At 38.8% G+C, this 21,474-nt stretch overlaps 1 protein-coding gene across 10 annotated transcripts in view; it reads left to right on the top strand.

Annotated features, from left to right (window-relative positions):
• Birc6 (baculoviral IAP repeat containing 6) overlaps positions 1–21,474 on the top strand; it is a 186,928-nt gene that overhangs the window by 12,755 nt on the left and 152,699 nt on the right. For all 10 annotated transcript variants that reach the window (XM_090337185.1, XM_090337184.1, XM_090337183.1 and 7 more), the window contains exons 2-9: positions 3,319–3,500; positions 5,709–5,846; positions 10,212–10,405; positions 12,382–12,493; positions 15,408–15,490; positions 18,073–18,295; positions 18,375–18,535; positions 20,868–20,926. In XM_090337185.1, the coding sequence (XP_090193311.1) occupies positions 3,319–3,500; positions 5,709–5,846; positions 10,212–10,405; positions 12,382–12,493; positions 15,408–15,490; positions 18,073–18,295; positions 18,375–18,535; positions 20,868–20,926 (1,152 nt within the window). The remainder of the gene's footprint in view (positions 1–3,318; positions 3,501–5,708; positions 5,847–10,211; positions 10,406–12,381; positions 12,494–15,407; positions 15,491–18,072; positions 18,296–18,374; positions 18,536–20,867; positions 20,927–21,474) is intronic.

Raw genomic sequence — 21,474 nt, 5'->3', positions numbered from 1 at the left:
GCATCATCTTTTCTTTTTTTCCTCTTTTTTTTTTGGTGGGGGCAGGGGAGGTGGAGGGGGTTGTCCTGATTGATTGGGCTTGAACTCAGGGCCTGGGCACTGTCCCTGAATTTTTTAGCTCAGGACTACTGCCTTACCCCTGGGCCTGGCCATTGTCCCTGAGATCTTCAGCTAAAAGCTACTGCTCTACCCCTTGAACCATGGTACCACTTCTGGTTTTCTAATGGTTTATTGGAGATGAGAGTCTTGTGGTCTTTAGTGCCGGGCTGGCTTTGAACCATCCTCAGATCTCAGCCTCCAGAGTAGTTAGGATTACTGGTGTGAGCCACCTCTCCTGGCAGGATTGTAGTTTTAAGCCAGTCCTAGACAGTCAAGTTCATGACTCTTACCTCCAGTTAACCACCAAAAAGCTGGAATTGGAGCTGTGACTCAAGTGGTAGAGAGTCAGCCTTGAGCAGAAAAGCTAAGGGACAGTTGCTAGACCCTTTAAGCCCTAGTTCTGGCACACAGAAGGAAGGAAGGAAGGAACAAATGAATGAACGAACCAACCAACCAACCTGGGTCTTAATGCATGCTAGGCAAGCACTCTACCACTAGGCCACACTCCCAACCTATCCTTGTTCTATTTTTGTAGTTTGGATAGTCTGCTTTGATACTATTCAGTCATCTTTACGCTCTTCTCTTGACATACCCATCCTCTCACATAGTATTTCTTGTTTCTCATCCCTTTATTGATCACCGACTTTGTTTAGTTTCTCTGTACTACTCTCATATATATTTGTGATGTTATTCAGCCTCTTCTTTTCTTTTCTTTTCCTTTTTGTTTGGTTGTGGGACTTGCACTCTGGATCTGGGCGCTGTCCCTGAACTCCTGAGCTCTTCTGCTCAAGGCTAGTGCTCTACTACGTTGACCCACAGTGCCACTTCCAGTTTTCTGAGGGTTGAGGTAAGAGTCTCATGGACTTTGTGCCTGGGCTGACTTTGAACCACAACCCTCAGATCTCAGCCTTCTGAGTAGCTGGGATTCCAGGTGTGAGCCACTGGTATCTGGCTTTGCTGCTGCTTTTGCAGATGGAGTCTCCTGGACTTTTCTTCAAACCATGATTCTGTATATCGAAGTCTTTGGCTGTTTTTGAGACAACATCTCATAATGCAACTTTAGATGACCTAGAACTCACTGAGTTGTCCTTAATCTCATAATGTTCCTACCTCAGCTTTTCTAGTCTAGTACTGACTATGGAGATTATGCCATTCTTGGTTTTAATTGCTTTCTAATTTTTCTTTTTTGCCATAGTTTTGACCCCTCCCTCCCTCCCTCCCTCTCTCTCTCTCTCTCTCTCTCTCTCTCTCTCTCTCTCTCTCTCTCTCTCTCTCTCTTTCTTTCTTTCATCCTGGGGCTTGAACTCATCATGGGTACTGTCCTTGAGCTCAAGGCTACCACGCTACCCCTGGGCCTGGGCCTTGTCCCTGAGTTCTTCAGCTCAAGGCTACCGCCCTACCCTGGAGCCAAGCCCCACTTCCCATTTTCTAGAAGTTAATTGAAGATCAGTCTCAGGTCCTTTTGTGCCCTGGCTGACTTTGAACTTTGATCCTCACATCTCTGCCTCCTGAGTAGCTAGGATAGCAGGCATGAGCCACCACACCCTACTAGCATAATTTATTTTTGAATCAGCTGGAGCCTCTTAGTTGGTTTTTATCAAAATGACATGATAGTGGAAGTAAGTGTCTTCATACTAGGGACAGGAGAAAAGAAAGGGAACAAAGAAGGCAGAGACAATTGGCTTTATCGTGCCATTAAATTTTTTGTGTGTGTGTGTTTGTGTGTATCAGGTCTAGGGCTTGAACTCAGACCTTGAACACTGTCCCCAAGCTCCTCTTTTGCTCAAGACTAGCGCTCTACCACTTGAACCACAGTGCCATTTCTAGCTTTTTCTTTTTGTTGTTGTTTATGTGGTACTGAGGAATCTAACCCAGGGCTTTCTGCATGCTAGGCAAACATTGTACCACTAAGCCACATTCCCAGCAACATGGCAACCAAATTTTTTTTTGGGGGGGGGCTAGTCGTGGGGACTGAACTCTGGGCCTGAGCACTGTCCTTAGGCTTTCCTCAAGACTAGTGCTTTACCACTTGAGGCACAGCACCATTTCCAGCATTTATATATATATATATATATATATATATGTGCATATATGTGGTACTGAGGACTCAGTCTTTGTGCATGCTAGCAAACACTTTGCCACTATGCCAAGCCCCTAGCCCACAGTAACCATTTTTTTTTAAATTTTTTATTTTTAGTTTTTGGTGGGTCATGGGTGTCTGGGCACTGTCCCTGAGCTATTCAGCTCAAGTCTACAACCCTACCACACTGTGCCTGGGTATTGTCCCAGACCTCTTAACTCAAGGCTACTACCCTAACCCTTGAGCCAAGCCCCACTTCCCATTTTCTAAGAGTTAATTGGAGATAATAGTCTCAGGTCCTTTTGTGTTGTGTGGTGGCTAGCTTTGAACCTTGATCCTCAGATCTCAGCCTACTGAGTAGTTAGGTAACCAATTTTTAAAAACAATTTTGTTCATATGAAATTTTCAATTTGAGTGAACTCACTTTTAGAGTATATATATGTATATTTACGTTATGCTTTATTAGAGCTTAAGGTTCTGAGTTTAATCTCACAGTTTCTCTCCCCCCCCAAAAAAAGCCTCCAAACTAACAAAGTAACCCAAACAACTACAACTAGATCTACCTTATAATCTTAACATACCACTACTCTGGACATATCTCTAGAGGAATGTGAATCACATCAATATATAAGACAGATACCCAAGTTGCTTAGGTTTTTTGCAGCTTTGTTCATGTAGCCATAGTAAAGTCAACTATGGTGTTCAACCAATGAATAAAGAAAAACTGGTGCATACACAGTATGAAATTCTATTTATGCCCAAAGGAAAATGATTTACAGGAAAATAGATGGAAGAAGAGATAAGCCAAAGTCAAAGAGGGAAATATTGCATGGTTTCATTCATTGGTCAGCTGTAGACCTAAAAGGTGCATGTTAACAAATATATATATATATATATATATATATATGTATGTATAACACATATTTGTGTGGTGTGTGTGTGTATGTATGTGTTTATATGTGCAACATGATGGTAGTGAACTTTCAAAGTATGAGGAGGGAGGGAAAGGAAAGAGAATGATGGAAGTCAAATAATATCAAAATACAGATGGGGTTATATATTATATTTGGTTGTGATTTGAACTTTTTAAAATGCATTCTCTTAAAATCTTACATGCTACATTTTTATTCTTTTAACAGCTAAACCGGGTGGACAGGTGAAATGTCAGTATATTTCTGCTGTGGATAAAGTTATATTTGTGGATGATTACGCAGTGGGGTGTAGGAAAGACCTTAATGGAATCTTGTTGTTAGACACTGCTCTGCAAACTCCAGTTTCAAAGCAAGATGATGTAGTTCAGCTTGAGTTGCCAGTTACAGAGGTAAGTCAAAATTATCAGTGCATTCTTCTACTTTAAAGTAATCTCGGACCTGTAAGATATTGAATCAAATGGGATTGTCTTTTAAGGGTGTTACATAATTACCACTATAAAACCAAATAATGAGTTATCAGTCACACTGTTTAAATAATTGTCTTTCTTTTGTGTAATTAACTGGTGCTTATTTTTATTTATTTATTTTTATTTATTTATTTTTAAGTAGTATTTTATTTGCTTATTCTGAATTATTTTAGATATAAATTTTGTATTAGCATAACAAACAGCAATAATAGAGTTCCCAGAATATAGTGATTTAATCACCTAGATGGTTTCTGTCCAGTAACAGTCCAGGGCTAAGTGTGGGCCAACTTCCCTAACTTAGGTTAGCTGAGATATCTGTTCCTTCCAACCCTCCCATCCTCCATTGGTCATGGAACTTGAACTCAAGGTTTGGGCACTGTCCTTGAGCTTATTTGCTTAAGGATAGGGTTCTATCACTTGAGACACAGTTCCACTTCTGGTTTTCTGGTGGGTAATTGGAGATGAGTTTCGTAGACTTTCCTACCTGGGCTGGCATTGAACCATGACCCTTGGATCTTAGTCTCCTGCATAGCTGGATTACAGACACGAGACACCAGGATCCGTATAGATAGCTGTTTTAAGTCTTAACCATTTCCCAGTTTCAGAGAAAGGAAGAGAGAGGGGAAAAAAAGCAGTTTTCTTTTTTCTCCTTTCCTTCCTTCCTCCCTTCTTCCCTTCTTCCCTCCCTTCCTCCCTTGCTCCCTTCTTCCCCTCCTCTCCTCCCTCTCTCCCCTCCTTCCCTTCCTTCCTCCCTTCCTCCTCCTTCCCCTCCCCTCCCCTCCCCTCCCTCCCTCCTTCCCTTCCTTCCTCCCTCCCCTCTCTCGCTCTTTCACTCTCTCTCTTTCTTGCCAGTCCTGGGCTTGAGGTCAGGGCCTGAGCACTGTCCTTGGACTTTCTCAAGGCTAGAGCTCTACCACCTGAGCCCCAGCACCACTTCTGGCTTTTTTCTATGTATGTGGTACCGAGGAATTGAACCCGGGTCTTCATGCATGCTAGGCAAGCACTCTACCACTAGGCCAAACTCCCGGCCCAGCAGTTTTCTTTTTATACTTTTTGCCTGTCTCATGTGTTCTTGTTTTCTATCACATTCACTCCCACCATGTACCTATTTTTGTATTTATCCCATTGGATAGAATTTAGTTCTATTGTTCATACCAAGCTCAAGATGAAAGACAGGTTAAGAGGTGAGATCTGAATTTTTTTTGTGTGTTTGAGATTTGGGCCTGGGTCCATTTGATTCATGGCTCCACTTTTAGCTTTTTTTTTTTTTTTTGGTGTGTGTGTGTGTGTTATGGGGCTTGAACTGGCCTGGACACTGACCCTGAGCTCTTCAGCTCAAGGCTACTACCCTACCCTTGAGCCAAGCCCTGTTTTCTTCCTTTTTTTTTTTTTTTTTGGTCAGTCTTGGGCCTTGAACTCAGGGCCTGGGCGCTGTCCTTGGCTTTTTCAAGGCTAGAGCTTTACCACTTGAGCCACAGCACCATTTCTGGCTTTTTTCTATGTATGTGGTACCAAGGAGTTGAACCCAGGTCTTTGTGCATGCTAGGCAAGCACTCTACCACTAGGCTAAACTCCCCGCATTCCACTTCCTGTTTTCTAGAGGTTAATTGGAGATAAGAGTCTCAGATCCTTTTGTGCCCGGGCTGGCATTGAACCTTGATTCTCAGATCTCAGCCTCCTAAGTAGATAGGATTACAGGCATGAGCCACTGGTGATCAACTGTGTTAATATTTCTTATGGAATCATGTGGATAATATTGCAGAAGACTTTTTTATGCTAATTGCTGAATGTGAAATAATAGTTTGAATACTTAAAGCTCATTGGAGGACTTACATTTTACTTCTTTACAGTTTTACCTATTTCATTTATGTTCAGTTGATCCATTTTTCTTTCTTGATTTTGTTTATAAGTAGTGCAATTTTAATATGTGGTACTATACTGAGTATATTACTTTGTCTCATGTGCTTGTATAATAGTCCTTCAGGCATCATTTAATTAATTAACTTTATAAAAGTAAAGGCTAGTAATTTATACAGTACTTTTCATAATCAAGACAAATAATATCTGAATTATGATCTGAATTTAAATATGTCTTATGTTTAATTTTTTGTGAACATCTTTTTTATTTAGGCACAACAACTGTTATCAGCATGTTTAGAAAAGGTAGATATTTCTAGTACAGAAGGTTATGATTTGTTCATAACACAGCTCAAAGATGGTTTAAAAAATACATCTCATGAGACTGCAGCAAATCACAAAGTTGCTAAGGTAAGGAGTTAATAAAATTATCATTTTACTTTGCCACCTTTTCTATAGAAAGTTTCTGATTGTAGATTTTTCTGTCTTTTAAAAAACAAAGTGTGCTTATAAGACAGAGTTGAATATTGTTGTTGTTATTGTTGTTATTGCCAGTCCTGGTATATGAACTCAGGACCTACATGCTGTCCCTGAGCTTTTTTGTTCAATGCTAGTGATCTACCACTTGAGCCACAGCTCCATTTTTCACCTTTTTTTCGTAGTTTAGTGGAGATCAGAATGTCAAAGATTTTGCTGCCTAGGCTGTCTTTAAATAGCTCTCCTTCTTCTCAGTCTCTGGACTGGCTGTGATTACATACATGTCCACCAGTACATAGTTAATTGTGTGTGCGTGTGCGCCTGTGCACGCTCTCTTTTTACCTTGTGACTGGTGCTTTACTACTTGAACTGCATCTCCATTTTAAGTTTTTACTGGTTAATTATAGGTAAGAGTGTCACTTTTCTTCTCATCTTGGCTTCCAGCCTCAATTCTCAAATTTTAGCCTAGGATTATAGGAGTGATCCACCAACTCCTGTCCTATAAATTTTTTTTTTAATTAAAGTTTAATTTAGTTCATGTGAACTCTTTGGCTTATCATGTTCTTGAGACTTCTGTGATGACATTCTGCTGTCGTGGTATTGTTTAAAAGACACCAAAGAGGCTTCCTGTTAAGTTCCAAGCTTAGATAAGAATGGAATATATTTTTGGAAATTGGGGCTGTCTTTTTTTTTTTTTTTTTTTTGCCAGTCCTAGGCTTGAGCTCAGGGCCTGAGCACTGTCCTTGGACTTTCTCAAGGCTAGAGCTCTACCACTTGAGCCTCAGCACCACATCCGGCTTTTTTCTATATATGTGGTACTGAGGAATCGAACCTGGGTCTTCATGCATGCTAGGCAAGCACTTTAACCACTAGGCCAAACTCCCGGCCTCCCCCCCCCCCTTTTTTTTTAAACCAATCCTGGGCTTGAACTCAGGGCCTGAGCTCTGTCCAAGGCTAGAGCTCTACCAATTGAGCCTCAGCACCACTTCTGGCTTTTTTCTATGCATGTGGTACTGAGGAATTGAACTCGAGTCTTTGTGAATGCTAGGCAGGCACTCTACAATTAGGCCAAACTCCCGGCCCTGGGGCTGGCTTTCTGTTCTTGATTTTTGGTGTTGGGGGTCTTGAATTTAGAGCCCTGGCACTGTTTCTGGTGCTCTTGCACTTTGAGCCAAAGTGCATTTCCTTTTTTTATTTGCCATTCCTGGGACTTGAACTCAGAACCTGAGAACTATCCTTGGACTTTTACAAGACTAGCATGCTATCATTTGAGCCAAAGCACCACTTCCAGCTTTTTCTGTATATGTGGTATCAGGGAAATGAGCCCAGGTCTTCATACATGCTAGGCAAGCACTCTACCATTTGGCCAAACTCCCTGCCCCCCTGCTTTTTTTTTTTTTTTAAATAGGATCTCATTCTACAACTTAGGTTGAGTTTTAACTTGAGCCTTCTGTAGCAACCTGTTTAGTTCTGTGATTACAGATCTGCATTAATTGCCCATTTTGTGCTTTCTTTGAAATTGACTTATTTTTTTTGGCATGACAAGGAAATGTGTTGGAGGAAAGAGTTCTTTGTAAACAAAGTCCTTGGGAATAATTCATTAATTCCTTACTTTTTCTAAATTATAAATACAATCCATAGAAAGCTTTTATATAGCTAGAATGTAGAAGTCATTTTCCTAAAATACATTTTTGTATTTGCAAATTTTTTTTGGGGGGGTCATGGGTCTTGAATTCTCGCCTGGGCACTGCCCCTGAGCTCTTCAACTCAAGGCTATTGCCCTACCCTTGAGCCACAGCCCCACTCCCCCCCACTTTTTTTTTTTTTTTTGGCCAGTCCTGGGGCTTGAACTCAGGGCCCGAACACTGTTCTTGGGCTTTTTCAAGGCTAGAGCTGTACCACTTGAGCCATGATACCACTTTGGCTTTTTCTGTGTATGTGGTACCAAGGAACTGAACCTTGATCCTTAGATCTCCGCCTTCTGAGTAGCTAGGATTACAGGCATGAGCCACTGTGCCCGGTCAAGATTTTCTTTCTTTCTTTCTTTCTTTCTTTCTTTCTTTCTTTCTCTCTCTCTTTCTTTCTCTCTCTCTCTCTCTCTCTCTCTCTCTCTCTCTCTCTCTCTCTCTCTCTTTCTTTCTTTTTATTCAGCAAAGTCTTTTATATTTCACACATATCTTTGGTATATATCTTTGGTATATTTCTTTTTTTTTGGCCAGTCCTGGCTTGAGCTCAGGGCCTGAGCACTGTCCTTGGACTTTCTCAAGGCTAGAGCTCTACCACTTGAGCCTCCAGCACCACTTCCGGCTTTTTTTTTTTTTCCTGTGTATGTGGTACTGAGGAATTGTACCCGGGTCTTCGTGCATGCTAGGCAAACACTCTACCACTAGGCCAAACTCCCAGCCCCCTGTTTGGTATATTTCTATATCAATTCTTGTAAGTCACTTGCATTTTAATATTTGTTGAATTTTAGCTTTTCTATGATTTTATTAGCCTGTAATACTGGTAAGACATTCTGTTTATGAAGGCAGCAACTTAATTTTAATTTTAACATAATTTTATTGCAAAAAATAGATTTAACAGATATTTGAGAACTGACAAACTGAAATGGAAACCATAGGTTGCAGAAATGGTGACTGTTTGGAAGCAGCTCTCACTTTGGTTCGGAGGAAAGAGAAAGAGGTTGAAGTTACTAGAATCTGGAGGTTTAGAAAATACAGTCCCATGCCACTCATTTGTTATCCAGCTGATACCCCAGAGCATGGAAGACTGTTGTGGAACCAGCAATCATATGTCTGAAGAGAGATGCTGAGTGCTTGGTGGGAGTACTACCACCACAGTCTCTCCTGTGTGGTAGTAGTGCTGGCAACAGTGACTAATTATGACAACATTTTCTCCTTATACTTTCCAGTTTTCCTTGTATTTTTCCTATTGTCAAAACCACAGCCAGGAAACTGACAAAGCAGAACTATAACTTGTCTTAGCCTCAGTGTGACAGAGCAGAGATGTAAAGTACAGATTATAAGCCCAGGTAAAATGGTTTAAAAAACTGTCACCGTCCATTTTTTGGTTACTCAGCACTTATACTTTTTAAAAATATGTATTTGAATATTCCTCCAACAAAAAGATAATTTTATTTAGTCAGATGCCTTGTTCCTTTTTACAAATTAAGTTGGTTTTTCCATTGCTCCAGAAAAACTTGACACAATGTTTCTATAAGTATTTTACCCATCCTAGGTAATGTTAACTAGTTCCAAAACTTAATCTGTTTAGTAACAGAACTGTGTTGCGTAAAGATAAAATCAATTAAAAATATTTATGTATATATATATTTCTACTGGTCTTGGGGCCTGAACTTAGGGCCTGGGTGCTATTCCTGAGCAGTTTTTGCTTAAGGCTAGTTTTTGACCTCTTGAACGACAGCTCCACTTTTTTTTCGTTTTGGTTAATTGGAGATAAGAGTTTCATAGGCTTTCCTGCTTGTGTTGGCTTTGAACTACAGTTCTCAGATCTCAGCCTCTGGAGTAGCTAGAAGTATAGGTGTGAGCCACCTGGGCCCCCCATACATACTACTACGTTTTTGCTTTGCTGACTTGGCTTTTTCCAATAAGAAGTTTCTCTTTTTTTTTCCTTTTCCCTTTCCTCTTTTTGTTTTTCCCTCCCTCCCTCCCTCCCTCTCCTTTCTCCCCCCCTTACCCCTCCCTCCATCCCTTCTTTCTTCTTTTCTGTGGGGCTTGAAGTCAGAGACTGGATGCTGGCCCTGACCTTTTGTAATCATACCACTTGGAACCACAGTGCCACTTCCAGTTTTCTGGTAGTTAATTGGAGATAAGAGTCTCATGGACTTTTTTTTGTCTGGGCTGGCTTTGAACTACAATCCTTGGAACTTAGCTTCCTGAGTAGCTAGAATTATAGGTGTGAGTCACCAGTGCTCTTCCAAGAAGTTTCTTTTTCTTTTCTTTTGCCAGTCCTGGGGCTTGAACTCAGGGCCTGAGCACTGTCCTTGGGCTTTCTCAAGGTTAGAGCTCTACCACTTGAGCCACAGCACCACTTCTGGCTTTTTCTATGTACATGATACCGAGGAATTGAATCTGGGTCTTCGTGCACGCTAGGCAAGCATTCTACTACTAGGTCAAATGCCCAGCCTCAATTTTTCCTTTAATGCCAGTGTCGTTATAAATGATAAACTAATGAGATAACCTATTTAGAGGTGGTAAATCTTAATGGGTTAAGGTATGATTTTGGGTAAAAATGTTGAATATATTTTCCTTTGCTTACAGCCTTATTATTTTCTTTCAGTGGGCCACAGTTACATTTCATCTTCCGCATCATGTGTTGAAGTCCATTGCCAGTGCCATTGTAAATGAACTCAAGAAAATAAATCAAAATGTTGCTGCCTTACCTGTGGCGTCCTCAGTAATGGATAGATTGTCTTACCTCTTACCTAGTGCACGTCCAGAACTTGGAGTGGGGCCAGGCCGTTCTGTAGACAGGTATAATCCTTGCTTATATAGGGAGGTGACACTGAGATTCAGTTACTAGTTTTTAGATTGGCCAAAAATTATTAAATCTGATTATGACTTTAAAATTTTAAAATGTTTCAAAAACTACTCATTTCTGTCAAAATACTGAACTTTATTTTGAAAAATTTAATACTTGGTTAGTAATATTTGAGGAAACTTACACAGTTATTTAGTATGTAATAATTACTATTGATGAAATTTTATGACCCTTGAGGTAAATTCTGACAAATTGAAAGATATCTAAATGTTTACATAGGGAAAATGTTAATTCTTTACTTCTAATTAAAAAAACTCAGTTGTGGTAATTTTACATGAAGATTTGTATGTATGTATGTTTTGTGTGTGTGTTTGTGTGTGTGTTAGAGGGGGAGGGGAGTATCAGTCCCAGGTCTTAAAATTAGGGTCTGGGCATAGTCCCTGAGTTTTTTTTACTTAAGTCTAGTGATCTTCTGCTGCTGGCTTTTTTGATATGAGTTTCATGGACTTAACTACCCAGACTAGCTTTAACTGGCACCCTCAGATCTCAGCCTCTTAAGCAGGTAGGATTACAAATGTACTGGTGCCCAATAGTAGCTTTTCAAGTTAATTAGTTTTCTTCCTTTTGGTCTTGGACTTGAGATAAGAACCTAGACTCTGTCCCTGAACTTTTTGTTTCTTGTTTCATTTCTTTTTTTTTTCCTAGTCTTGGGCCTTGAACTCAGGGCCTGAGCACTGTCCTTGGGTTTTCTTAAGGCTAGAGCTCTACCACTTGAGCCACAGCACCACTTCTGACTTTTTTTCTATTGTCTATGTGGTACGGAGGAATTCAACCTGGCTCTTCAGCTCAGGGCTAGCATTCTTCCACTTTGATCCACAGTGCCATCTCTGGCTTTCTGGTTGTTAATTCGAGCTAAGAGTCTCAGGTGCTTTTGTGCCTGGGCTGGCTTTTGCCTTCAATCCTCAGATCTCAGCCTCCTGTAGTTAGGATTACAGGTGTGAGCCACCAGCAACTGGAAAACTTTTTATTGTTGATATAAAATCTTGTTTATTGGTTCAGGCTGGTCTTGAACTCATGATCTTTCTTGCCTCTTTCTTGAGGGCTGGAATTGCAGGCATGTGCAGGCCAGGAATTCATGTTTTTCATTGATAACTACTGAATAGGGTTTCTTTTGGAGAAGAATTTATTTGGAGAAAGAATAGAAAACTACTTTCCACTTAGATAACAACAGCAAGAACAAAACAGTAAAACCCCAGTTCATCCTTGATAATGGTTACTCAACCATAGGGAAAAACAATATTGGGTTGCTCAATATACTTTTTTGAAAAATGGCTATTAAATTGGTTGTAATTTATTTTGGCAAAAGTTGGCATGTGATGAAAGCATATTGCTCCTTTTTTATTTCCTGAGGTTTTATTTCCTGGCTGTTAATTTTTCTTTACTGGATAATTTAATCTACTCCAGAATTATTTGTTAGCTGTAGTCACTAATGAGACTTTTCCCTACTCAGTGGAAGGGAAATTCTTAAAAGTGATTATTAGTTAAAAATTTTGATATGGGGCTGGGAGTTTGGCCTAGTGGTAGAGTGCTTGCCTAGCATGTACAAAGACTTGGGCTCGATTCCTCTGTACCACATACATAGAAAAAATACCAGAAGCGGTATGTGGCTCAAGTGGTAGAGCTCTACCCTTGAGAAAGTCCAAGAACAGTACTAAGGCCCTGAGCCCAAGCCCAGGACTGACAAAAAAAAAATTCGATATGATCATTAGATAATTTCTATTTCTTTTTTTTTTGTCATTTTTTATTGTAATTAGTAAAAGGATTACATGATATTTGCCAGATAGAAGGTGCATGATAATTTCTATTTCTTATAATTCAATAAAAACTTTTAAAACTCTGCAATGCAAAACAGAGTTTTAACTCTAGTTTGATGCCTAACTTCCTTTACATAATGTATATTTACTTGTAGATCTTTGATGTATAGTGAAGCTAACAGACGGGAGACATTTACCTCATGGCCACACGTAGGCTATAGATGGGCACAACCAGATCCCATGGCTCAAGCTGGATTTTATCATCAGGTAAAAGTCATTGTCAGTCATATTTATTTTGTTTAGTATATGATTGTAATCTTCAATTAAATTGTCAGCATTTGAATGCTGTTTCAAAACCTTGTATTATGCAGCCTAGCCATTTGTTTGCATGCATATATTTTGACTTCCACTTTTTCTTACCCTGTTGATTAGGATTCAGCCTATTTCCTATGTGATATGTATAAGTTGCTGTAACAAGTCACTTAAAAAAGGTTAACTACTTTCTTTCAGATTAGGAATTTTCTTTTAATCACCAAATTGACAGTTTAGATTTGATTTTTAGAAAATATTCTCTTTGGATATGTGTTGGTTTTCAACTTTTTTCTTTTGTGTGCCAGTCTTGTATCTTGAAGTCAGGGTTTAGCATTTCCACTCAAGCCTGGCACTCTTAACACTTGCATCATGGCTTCATTGTGACTTTTTAATGTTTAATTGGAGTTTCATGGACTTTCCTGCCCAACCTATCTTTGAACAATGATCCTCAGATCTCAGCCTCCTGTAGTAGCTAGGATTATAGGCACAAGCCACCAATGCTCCGCATTATTTTTAGTTTTTGATTTCTGCTTTTATAACATAGAAATATGTTACTGAACTGATTAATAAAATCAGTTTTGTTGTGGTTGTTGGAGACTCTTGCCTGCATTCTTAGCTACTTAGGAGGCTGAGACAGGAAGATCACAAAGTTAAGACAGTCTACGACTGTAAAGAAGTCAATATTCATCCCAAGTTAATCAAGAAAAAGATGTACTAAGGGCCAGGAGCATGGTAGAGTGCTCGCCTAGCACTCAGGAAGCCCTGGGTTCAATTTCTTGGTACCACATACATAGGAAAAGCCAGAAGTGGTGCTGTGGCTCAAGTGGTAGAGCTCTAGCCTTGAGAAAGCCCAAAGACAATGCTCAGGCCCTGAGTTCAAGACCCAGGACCGGCCAAAAAAAAAAAAAAAAAAAGAAAGAAAATCAATAGTTTTGTAGGCTGGTAGTATATACTGTGGTAATTATAGCATTCAGGAGGTGAGGTTGGAGGATCTTTAGCTGGAGACCATTTTAGGCTATAGTGTAAGACCCCTTTAACAAGTAAAAAGCAGTTATGTGCAGTTACTCCTGAAATTTAATTTTAATTTAGGTATGAATTACCTCTATCTTATTACAGGTGTAGCCCTATAAGTAGTACATTGCAAACTAAACATTGATATTGAGGAGCTGAAGAAGACATATATCTAGATGTTGTAGAAGTGTAGATGCAGTTATATCTCTGTTGACAGAGTAAATATTAGTGAAAAAAAGTGGCCGTAGTATATGTAGGAAAAGCAGGTGTACAATGTAAAGATTAGTAAGTTAAAAAGATAAGAGAATGAGTCATAGAAAATGTCACTGAAATTGGGTTCTGTAATTACACCTGTAATCCTAGCTCCTCAGGAGACTTAAGATCTAAGGATTGTTGTTTGAAGCCCATCTGGGCAGGAAAGTCTGTGAGATTGTTATCTCCAATCGCCAAAAGAATACTGGAAGTGGTGCTGTGGCTCAAAGTGATGGAGCACTAGCCTTAAATACAAAGGCTCAAGGGGACAAGACCCAGGTCCTGAGTTCAAGTGCCACAAATGATCCTACCTCACCCCCCCCCCCAAAAAAAAAGGGAGAAAAGAAAACTTCACTGAGCATAAGAGGGCATAAGAAAAATGAATTTTAATGAGGCTTAGTTAATAAGAAACTTGTCTCTAATAGATCAGCTTAACATTGATTTATTGCTGTTAAATAATCGAAAAAGACTATAAAGACTGTACATATGCATATACATATATATGTATATATATCAGTGATAAAGTTCTTGATTTGCTTGCATAAAACCTTGGGTTTAAACCTCCAATACAGAAGAAAATGTCTTAAGAAATCTAATACTTAAGTGTAAGTTTACTCTTAGAATTAAAGTATTGACATTCACCAGTGTCTATGTCAGAAAGAATCTTAAGAATGAGTTGGCTTCTGAATATTAACTTAAGAATTATATTAGATTTTTGTTTAATGGTAAGTTTGTTGAAAACTGTCTAATTTTAGAATTACTGAAATTACTTCCCTAGTTCAAGAATTCAGTGTTCACCATTGTTTGTAACAGCCTTCATTCTTCCATGTAATTTGTTCTCGTGTCCTAAAAGAGCCTCTGTTTGGTGAAGTCTTGTTATTTTTTCTCTGGAGTAGTATTCATTATAATTCATTTCTGCGAAGATTTAAAATAATTTTATCAGAATCTTCTACCTATGTTAGTGGCTGGTTTATTCTCAGTGTTCTAAAATGTATGATACATTTCTTCTGTAGAACTAAGTACTCAAAAAAATATTTTTACTTAGCATGGGAATGCCTTCCTATAATCCTGTCTACTTGGGAGATAGAAATTGTGAGGATTATGGTTTGAAATCAGTCCAGGTAAAGAGTTAGCCAACATGACAGGTATGTTTCTGTACTACTCCCAGTTACTAGGAGGCATAGGCAGAAGGATTATCACCAGAGCCAAAATACAAGACCCCTCTGAAATATAAAAGAGATAGTTGGGGTTGTGGCTCAAGTTGTAAAGGACCTGCCTAGCAAGTGAAATGCATGAGCCCTGAATTCAACTCCGGTACCTCCCCGTAAAAAATCAGTTTTCAAATACATTGAATTCTATGCCTTTTTTTTTTTTTAAATGTTCTGTCTAGGCTTAGCAGTTGAATTCTATGTCTTACTATTTTTCTTTATTCTCCTAAAACCTGGTATTTTTGAACACTTGTCTGTAGATATAAATTTTTCTAACATATCAGTACAGGCTAACTTTATTTTCCTTAGTATTTAAAAATTAAGAGCTTTTAAGGAAAGTTATTTTTATTAATAAGCTACTTTGATGGTGACTAACTCATGTCTCAAAAACTTTACAGCCTGCCTCGTCTGGAGATGATAGAGCCATGTGTTTTACCTGTAGTGTATGTCTCGTTTGTTGGGAACCTACTGATGAACCTTGGTGAGTCTTCCATTTTCTAGGCATAATATGCCAGCTTAGTCCTATAAATGTGCTTCTGAATACTGCTTTATTTTTTAAATTTATTGGTATCAGCATTTGATCTCAGGATCTCATTTTTTTTTTTTTTGCGAAGATTGGCTTCAAACTGTGATCCTCAGATCTCAGCCTCCTGAGTAGCTAGGATTATAGGTATGAGTGGTTAAGAAGTTCTTCCTTCTTTTTTTGCAAGTCCTGGGGCTTGAACTCAGGGGACTGAGCACTTTCCTTAGGCTTTCTCAAGACTAGAGCTCTACCACTTGAGCTACAATGCCATTTCTGGCTTTTTCTATGTACGTGGTACCAAGAAATCGGACCCAGGGCTTCATGCATGCTAGGTAAGACTCTACCACTAGTCCACACTCCCAGTCCAGCTTTATATTTTTATATATGTTTATAAATACACTTATAAAAATATGTAAGAAGAAGAGGAGAAAGAAGAAAATGTTGATGATGTTGATGTTTTGCCAGTCATGGGGCTTGAACCCTGGTCCTGGGCACTGTCCTTGGACACTTTCTGCTGAAGGCTAGTGTCTTGCCACTTGAACCACAGAGCCACTTCTGGCATTTTCTGTGTATGTGGTACTGAGGAATCAAACCCAGGACCTCATGCGTCCTAGGTGAATACTCTACCATTATGCCAAACTCCCAGCTCCATAAGATTATTTTCTTAATGAAATGACCAGTGTCTCTTAATTAGTCTGTAACAGCTTTTTTGACAAAAGGATGTATATGGAAGATATTAGTAGTGATTAATAAAGATCATGATATTCATTGCTTTTCACTGTTGGATCGTGCTCTAACATGTGAATCTATCACATGTTATGTGACTATCACAGTCACTACTGATGAGTAATTAGGATGTTTCTGGTTTTTCACTGTTGATATTCTTTTTAATCCTTTATAAATGCAAGATCAAATAAATCCTTAAGGTAGGATCATTAAAAGAACTGCTAGTAACTAGGATAAATCTCACACGCGTGAGTCCTTCTCGCCCCCCACCCCCACACTTGAACTCAGGGCCTGGGAATTGTCCTTGGACACTTTTTTGCTTAAGGCTAGCCCTCAGCCACTTGAGGCACAGTGTCACTTCCAGCTTTTTTCTGTGTATGTGTTACCGAGAAATCAAACCTGGGTCTTCGTGCATGCTAGGCAAACACTCTACCACTTGTCTAAACTCCTGACCCATTTTTATTTTTATTTTTTAAAGGATTCAGTCTCTCCTCAAAGTTAAACCTCAGGCAATGGAAAAAGGAAGACAGAAAATATATTAAGATTTTACTTGAGAGGGGCTTTGACCCAAATATATGCTTGACAATGGAATGTAAAACGATATACTATTACAAAATTTTCGGGATGTGATTTATCTTGTAGATAAAGGGCATTACAAGTGCATTGCATAAAGAAAACGTGTATCTGTTAGGAAATAGATGTTTTATGAGTAAAGTTTTTCTTCTGTCTTCCTTTCTTTGTCAGGGATAAGGAAAATATTAATTTTTTATTTTGGTAGCAAGATTTGTGACATTTCAAATAGTGTCTTGAAATTTCAAAAAATTACAATAGATTTTTTTTGTTGTTGTTGTTGTTTTTTTTGTTTTTTGTTTTTTTGCCAGTCCTGGGCTTGAGCTCAGGGCCTGAGCACTGTCCTTGGACTTTCTCAAGGCTAGAGCTCTACCACTTGAGCCTCAGCACCACTTCCGGCTTTTTTCTATGTATGTGGTACCGAGGAATCGAACCCGGGTCTTCATGCATGCTAGGCAAGCACTTTGACCACTAGGCCAAACTCCCAGCCCACAATAGATTTTATTACACTATTTTCATACATCCAAACATACTGGTTTTTGTTTTTTTTTTTTCATGGGGGAAAAGGTGGTCCTTAGTCTTGAACTCAGGACCTGGGACACTGTCCCTGAGCTTTTTGTGCTTAAGCTTTTGTGGCTCTTATCACTTGAGCCATAGTTCACTTACAGCTTTTTGATGGTTAATTGAAGATAAGAGTCTTACAAACTTTTCTGCTGGAATTGGCTTTGAACTCTAATCTTCAGATTTCAGCCTCTTGAATAGGTAAGGGTTATAGGTGTGAGCCATCTATCTACACCATTTTTTTTGCCCTGTCCTGGGGCTTGAACTCAGTTCTTGATCACTTTCCTTCAGTTTTCTCAAGGGTAGAGCTCTACCACTTGAGCTACAGCACCACTTCCAGCTTTTCTATGTACATGATAGGCAAGCCAGCTACTACTAGGCCAAACTCCCAGCCCAAATGTTAGACCATTTGAATCACTCTTCTGTTATCTCCAGCTGAGATCTCTCCCTCTTTTAGGTATGAATTGCCATTTATAGTAGTTGCTACTTGCATAGGAAATTGTAGACAATATGGTACTTATTCAGGGTTACAGGCTGTTCTGTGGTTTGAACCATTGAGCTACTTGATCCCAGATTGTGTTTTAAGAGTTCTGTTACTTGTTGTTTATATAAGAGCTTGAAATTCTTTTCAATGTACAAATTTAACTGCTCTGTTGTTATTTTTTTAAAAAATCTGTATAAAGGTCTGAACATGAGAGACATTCCCCAAACTGTCCATTTGTGAAAGGTGAGCACACACAGAATGTACCACTGTCAGTCACTCTTGCAACAAGTCCTGCACAGTTTCCTTGTACAGATGGAACTGACAGGATATCCTGCTTTGGATCTGGGAGTTGCCCTCATTTTCTAGCTGCTGCAACTAAACGAGGAAAAATCTGCATATGGGATGTTTCTAAACTTATGAAGGTATGTTTTCATTTTGAAGTAACATATTTGTAATTGTAAAAGGAAATCAGTTATAAACTTAGGATTTTCCTTTGTTTAGGTGCACTTAAAATTTGAAATTAATGCTTATGATCCAGCAATTGTACAACAGCTTATTCTGTCAGGAGAACCAAGCTCAGGAGTTGATTCAAGGAGACCAACTTTGGCATGGCTGGAAGATTCCTCTAGTTGCTCAGATATCCCGAAACTGGAAGGAGATAGGTATGTGATTACCTTTTGATACTGTCCCTGAGCTTGTTTTGATCAAGATTAGTACTCTACCACTTGATCCACAGCACCAGTTTCTGTTTATGTGGTACTGAGGAATCGAACCCAGGGCTTCATGCATTCTATGCATGTACTCTACCACTAAGCCACCTTCCTAACCTGAAAGCAACATTTTTTTAAGTGTGCTGATAAGAAGGACTAGGAAAGTCAAGTAGTATTGAAAAGAATATTCAGGGTCTTAAATATAAATGAAGCTCATAAATTTGATAGTCCCTTAATAGTTGATTTGGCATTGGGAAAAAGAATATATGAACAAATATAAAATAATTCTTTTCAATGCAGTCAGAGCCATGAGAATAGAAATTCTCTGTTTAGCCAGTCACTGGGGGCTCATGCTTCTAATTCTAGCCATGCAGGGCGCTTTGAGGATTACAGTTCCAAGGTAGCTTGGACAGGAGAGACTTAGCTTCAACATCACATACACAAATATGTACAAAAAAGCTGGAAGTGAAGCTGGGTGTGGTGACTCACACGTGTATCCTAGCTACTCAGGAGGCTGAGATCTGAGGATTGGGGTTCAAAGCCAGCCCAGGCACTAAAGTCAGTGAGACTCTTATCTCCAGTTAATCACCAGAAAACCAGAGATGGCGCTGTGGCTCAAAGGGTAGGGCAGTAGCCTTGAGCTGAAGAGCTCAAGGACAAACTGCCAGACCCAGAGTTCAAGTCTTGCGACCTACCCCCCCCCCCAAAAAAAAAAAAAAAAAAGGCTGTACGTATAACTCAAGTCCTGGATTCCTAGCCTTGAGCCAAAATGTTTACGGACAGTGCCCACAACCCCCTGTTCAAGCTCCAGAATCAACAGACATGGACTCATGCACACATTCTGTTTTCTACAAATACTCTTCATTGAGAAGTCACACCACTACAAACATACCAGTACTAACAGCTACAATGTTTAGTAAAACCATCTAAAATTGAAATACGACAAATAATGTAAAATAAATATAGTTCTTATATTTACTAAAAGAAATTTTTTTTCTTTTTTCAAAAACTATGTGTGTTTTCTTCATAAAATGATGACAAAAACTGAAGAGCCATAAAGAAATGAAAAATTCACTGTCACAACAACAGAATTGTGAGAACAAAAGTCATAAAATTAGCTGGTTGCTGATACCCGTAATCCTAGCTACTCAAGAGGCTGAATTCTGAGGATCATGGTTCAAAGCCAGTCAGGGCAGGAGACTCTTATCTCCAAAAAGCCAGAAGTGGCATTGTGCCTCGAACTCAAGGCATTGCTTGTGCGCACGTGTGCCCAACCATCCACCCAACTCTGTACCTAAGAAGGATCCCCAGTCTTGCGATCTGCAAATGTCAGTTTACCAACCACTTCAAAATCTAAGTCTCTTCAGCATATCTGTACTATCGCCTGTTTCTCTGTACTGTTTCATCCTTTGAATAGGCCATTTGTAATTAGTACATAAGGATAAGTATGAGAATTCTAACCTTAAATCTTCTGTTTCTCAAACTTTAAAGCTCACAGAATATTCATTTCTGTCTCATTATGGAAATAGGTCTGGATAAGTCAGACATCACACCTATGAAGAACTTAAATGGACCTGTCTTTGGAAAGATTAGGAGAGGACACATAAGTAGAGGGAAAAGGCTGAGCTCATTCACTAGATACTATATGAAAATGAACTTTCAGCATGTGGGATAAGGATGGGGGAGAAAAACAGAGTAAAGGGAAGGAGTGACATTGCCCCAAAAGAAATTCACTCACCCATTACTTGATTTATGAAACAGTAACTCCTATGTAGATTACTTTTATAATAATAATAATAATAACATTTTAACAAAACTTATTTTTATTTTCCTTTATATATAATACATATTTGATAGTTAATTGGATATTAGTTCTTTGGACTTTCTCTACCTAGGCTGGCTTCAAACATTGGTCTTCAGATCTCAGCCTCCTGAGTAGCTAGGATTGCAGGCATGAGCCACCAGCACCTTTCTCTCATTTTTCTTTTTTATGCCAATAATAAGGTTTGAACTCATGGTCTCTCTATTGCTTTCTTGCTTGTTTTGCTTCAGCCATACCTCCACTCCAGCTTTTTGTTGATTAATTAGAGATGGACTTTCCTGTACTTTTCTAACCGAGTTGTTTTCAAACCTGATCTTCTAGGTCTCTACCTCCTGAGTATGAGCCAGCAGTACCTGCCTGAAACTGATCTTTTAATCGCTCTACTGCTAACCTACATTCTTCGCGCCTGATGTATGCTTCTTTTAAAGTTCTAATTGTTGTCGCTTTGTCTTTTAATTTAAGTGATGATTTGCTGGAGGATTCAGACAGTGAGGATCATTCCCGATCAGATTCTGTAACAGGTATGTTTAAAAAAAAGTATATTCATAAAAGTTTTGGATTTATATAACTTTAGGTAAGTTAAATATGACATAATTATAAGCTTATTTTAATAAGTGAAAAATTAAGATTTTCAGTGTTAAACACAGAAAGCTGAAATATATGAGATATCTTGAATCAGCAGCAAATACATGGAGTTATATAATAAATTTTACATAAGTTTCTATTTAAGCTAAAGGAATTAAACTGATAGTTACATCAAATCTCTTAACATATTAGGGAATTAAAATTATATGTGTTTTATATGTAAAGTATGGTCTGTTAAACGAGCATAACATTAGAATTAAAATCAAACAGCTGACCAGAGATTAAATTTGAAAGTATATAATCATAGTCATGCTATAAAGTAAATACCTTACTCAAGTCAAAGAAGCTTGATATATTGTGATTTGAGACAAGGTCCTCTGTTCCTCAGGCTTATCTGGGCATTTATGTTTCCCAGGGTGCCTTCAAACTCAATGATTCTTCAACTTCTGTGTTAGTGCTTTGCATTACAGACATATACTTTTAT

This window comes from Megascapheus bottae, chromosome 7 (genome assembly GCF_031878675.1).
Source record: "Megascapheus bottae isolate mThoBot1 chromosome 7, mThoBot2.hap1, whole genome shotgun sequence".
Lineage (NCBI taxonomy): Eukaryota > Metazoa > Chordata > Mammalia > Rodentia > Geomyidae > Megascapheus > Megascapheus bottae.
Note: the sequence above shows the minus strand (reverse complement) of the source record. Positions and strands in the feature narration are given on the sequence as shown.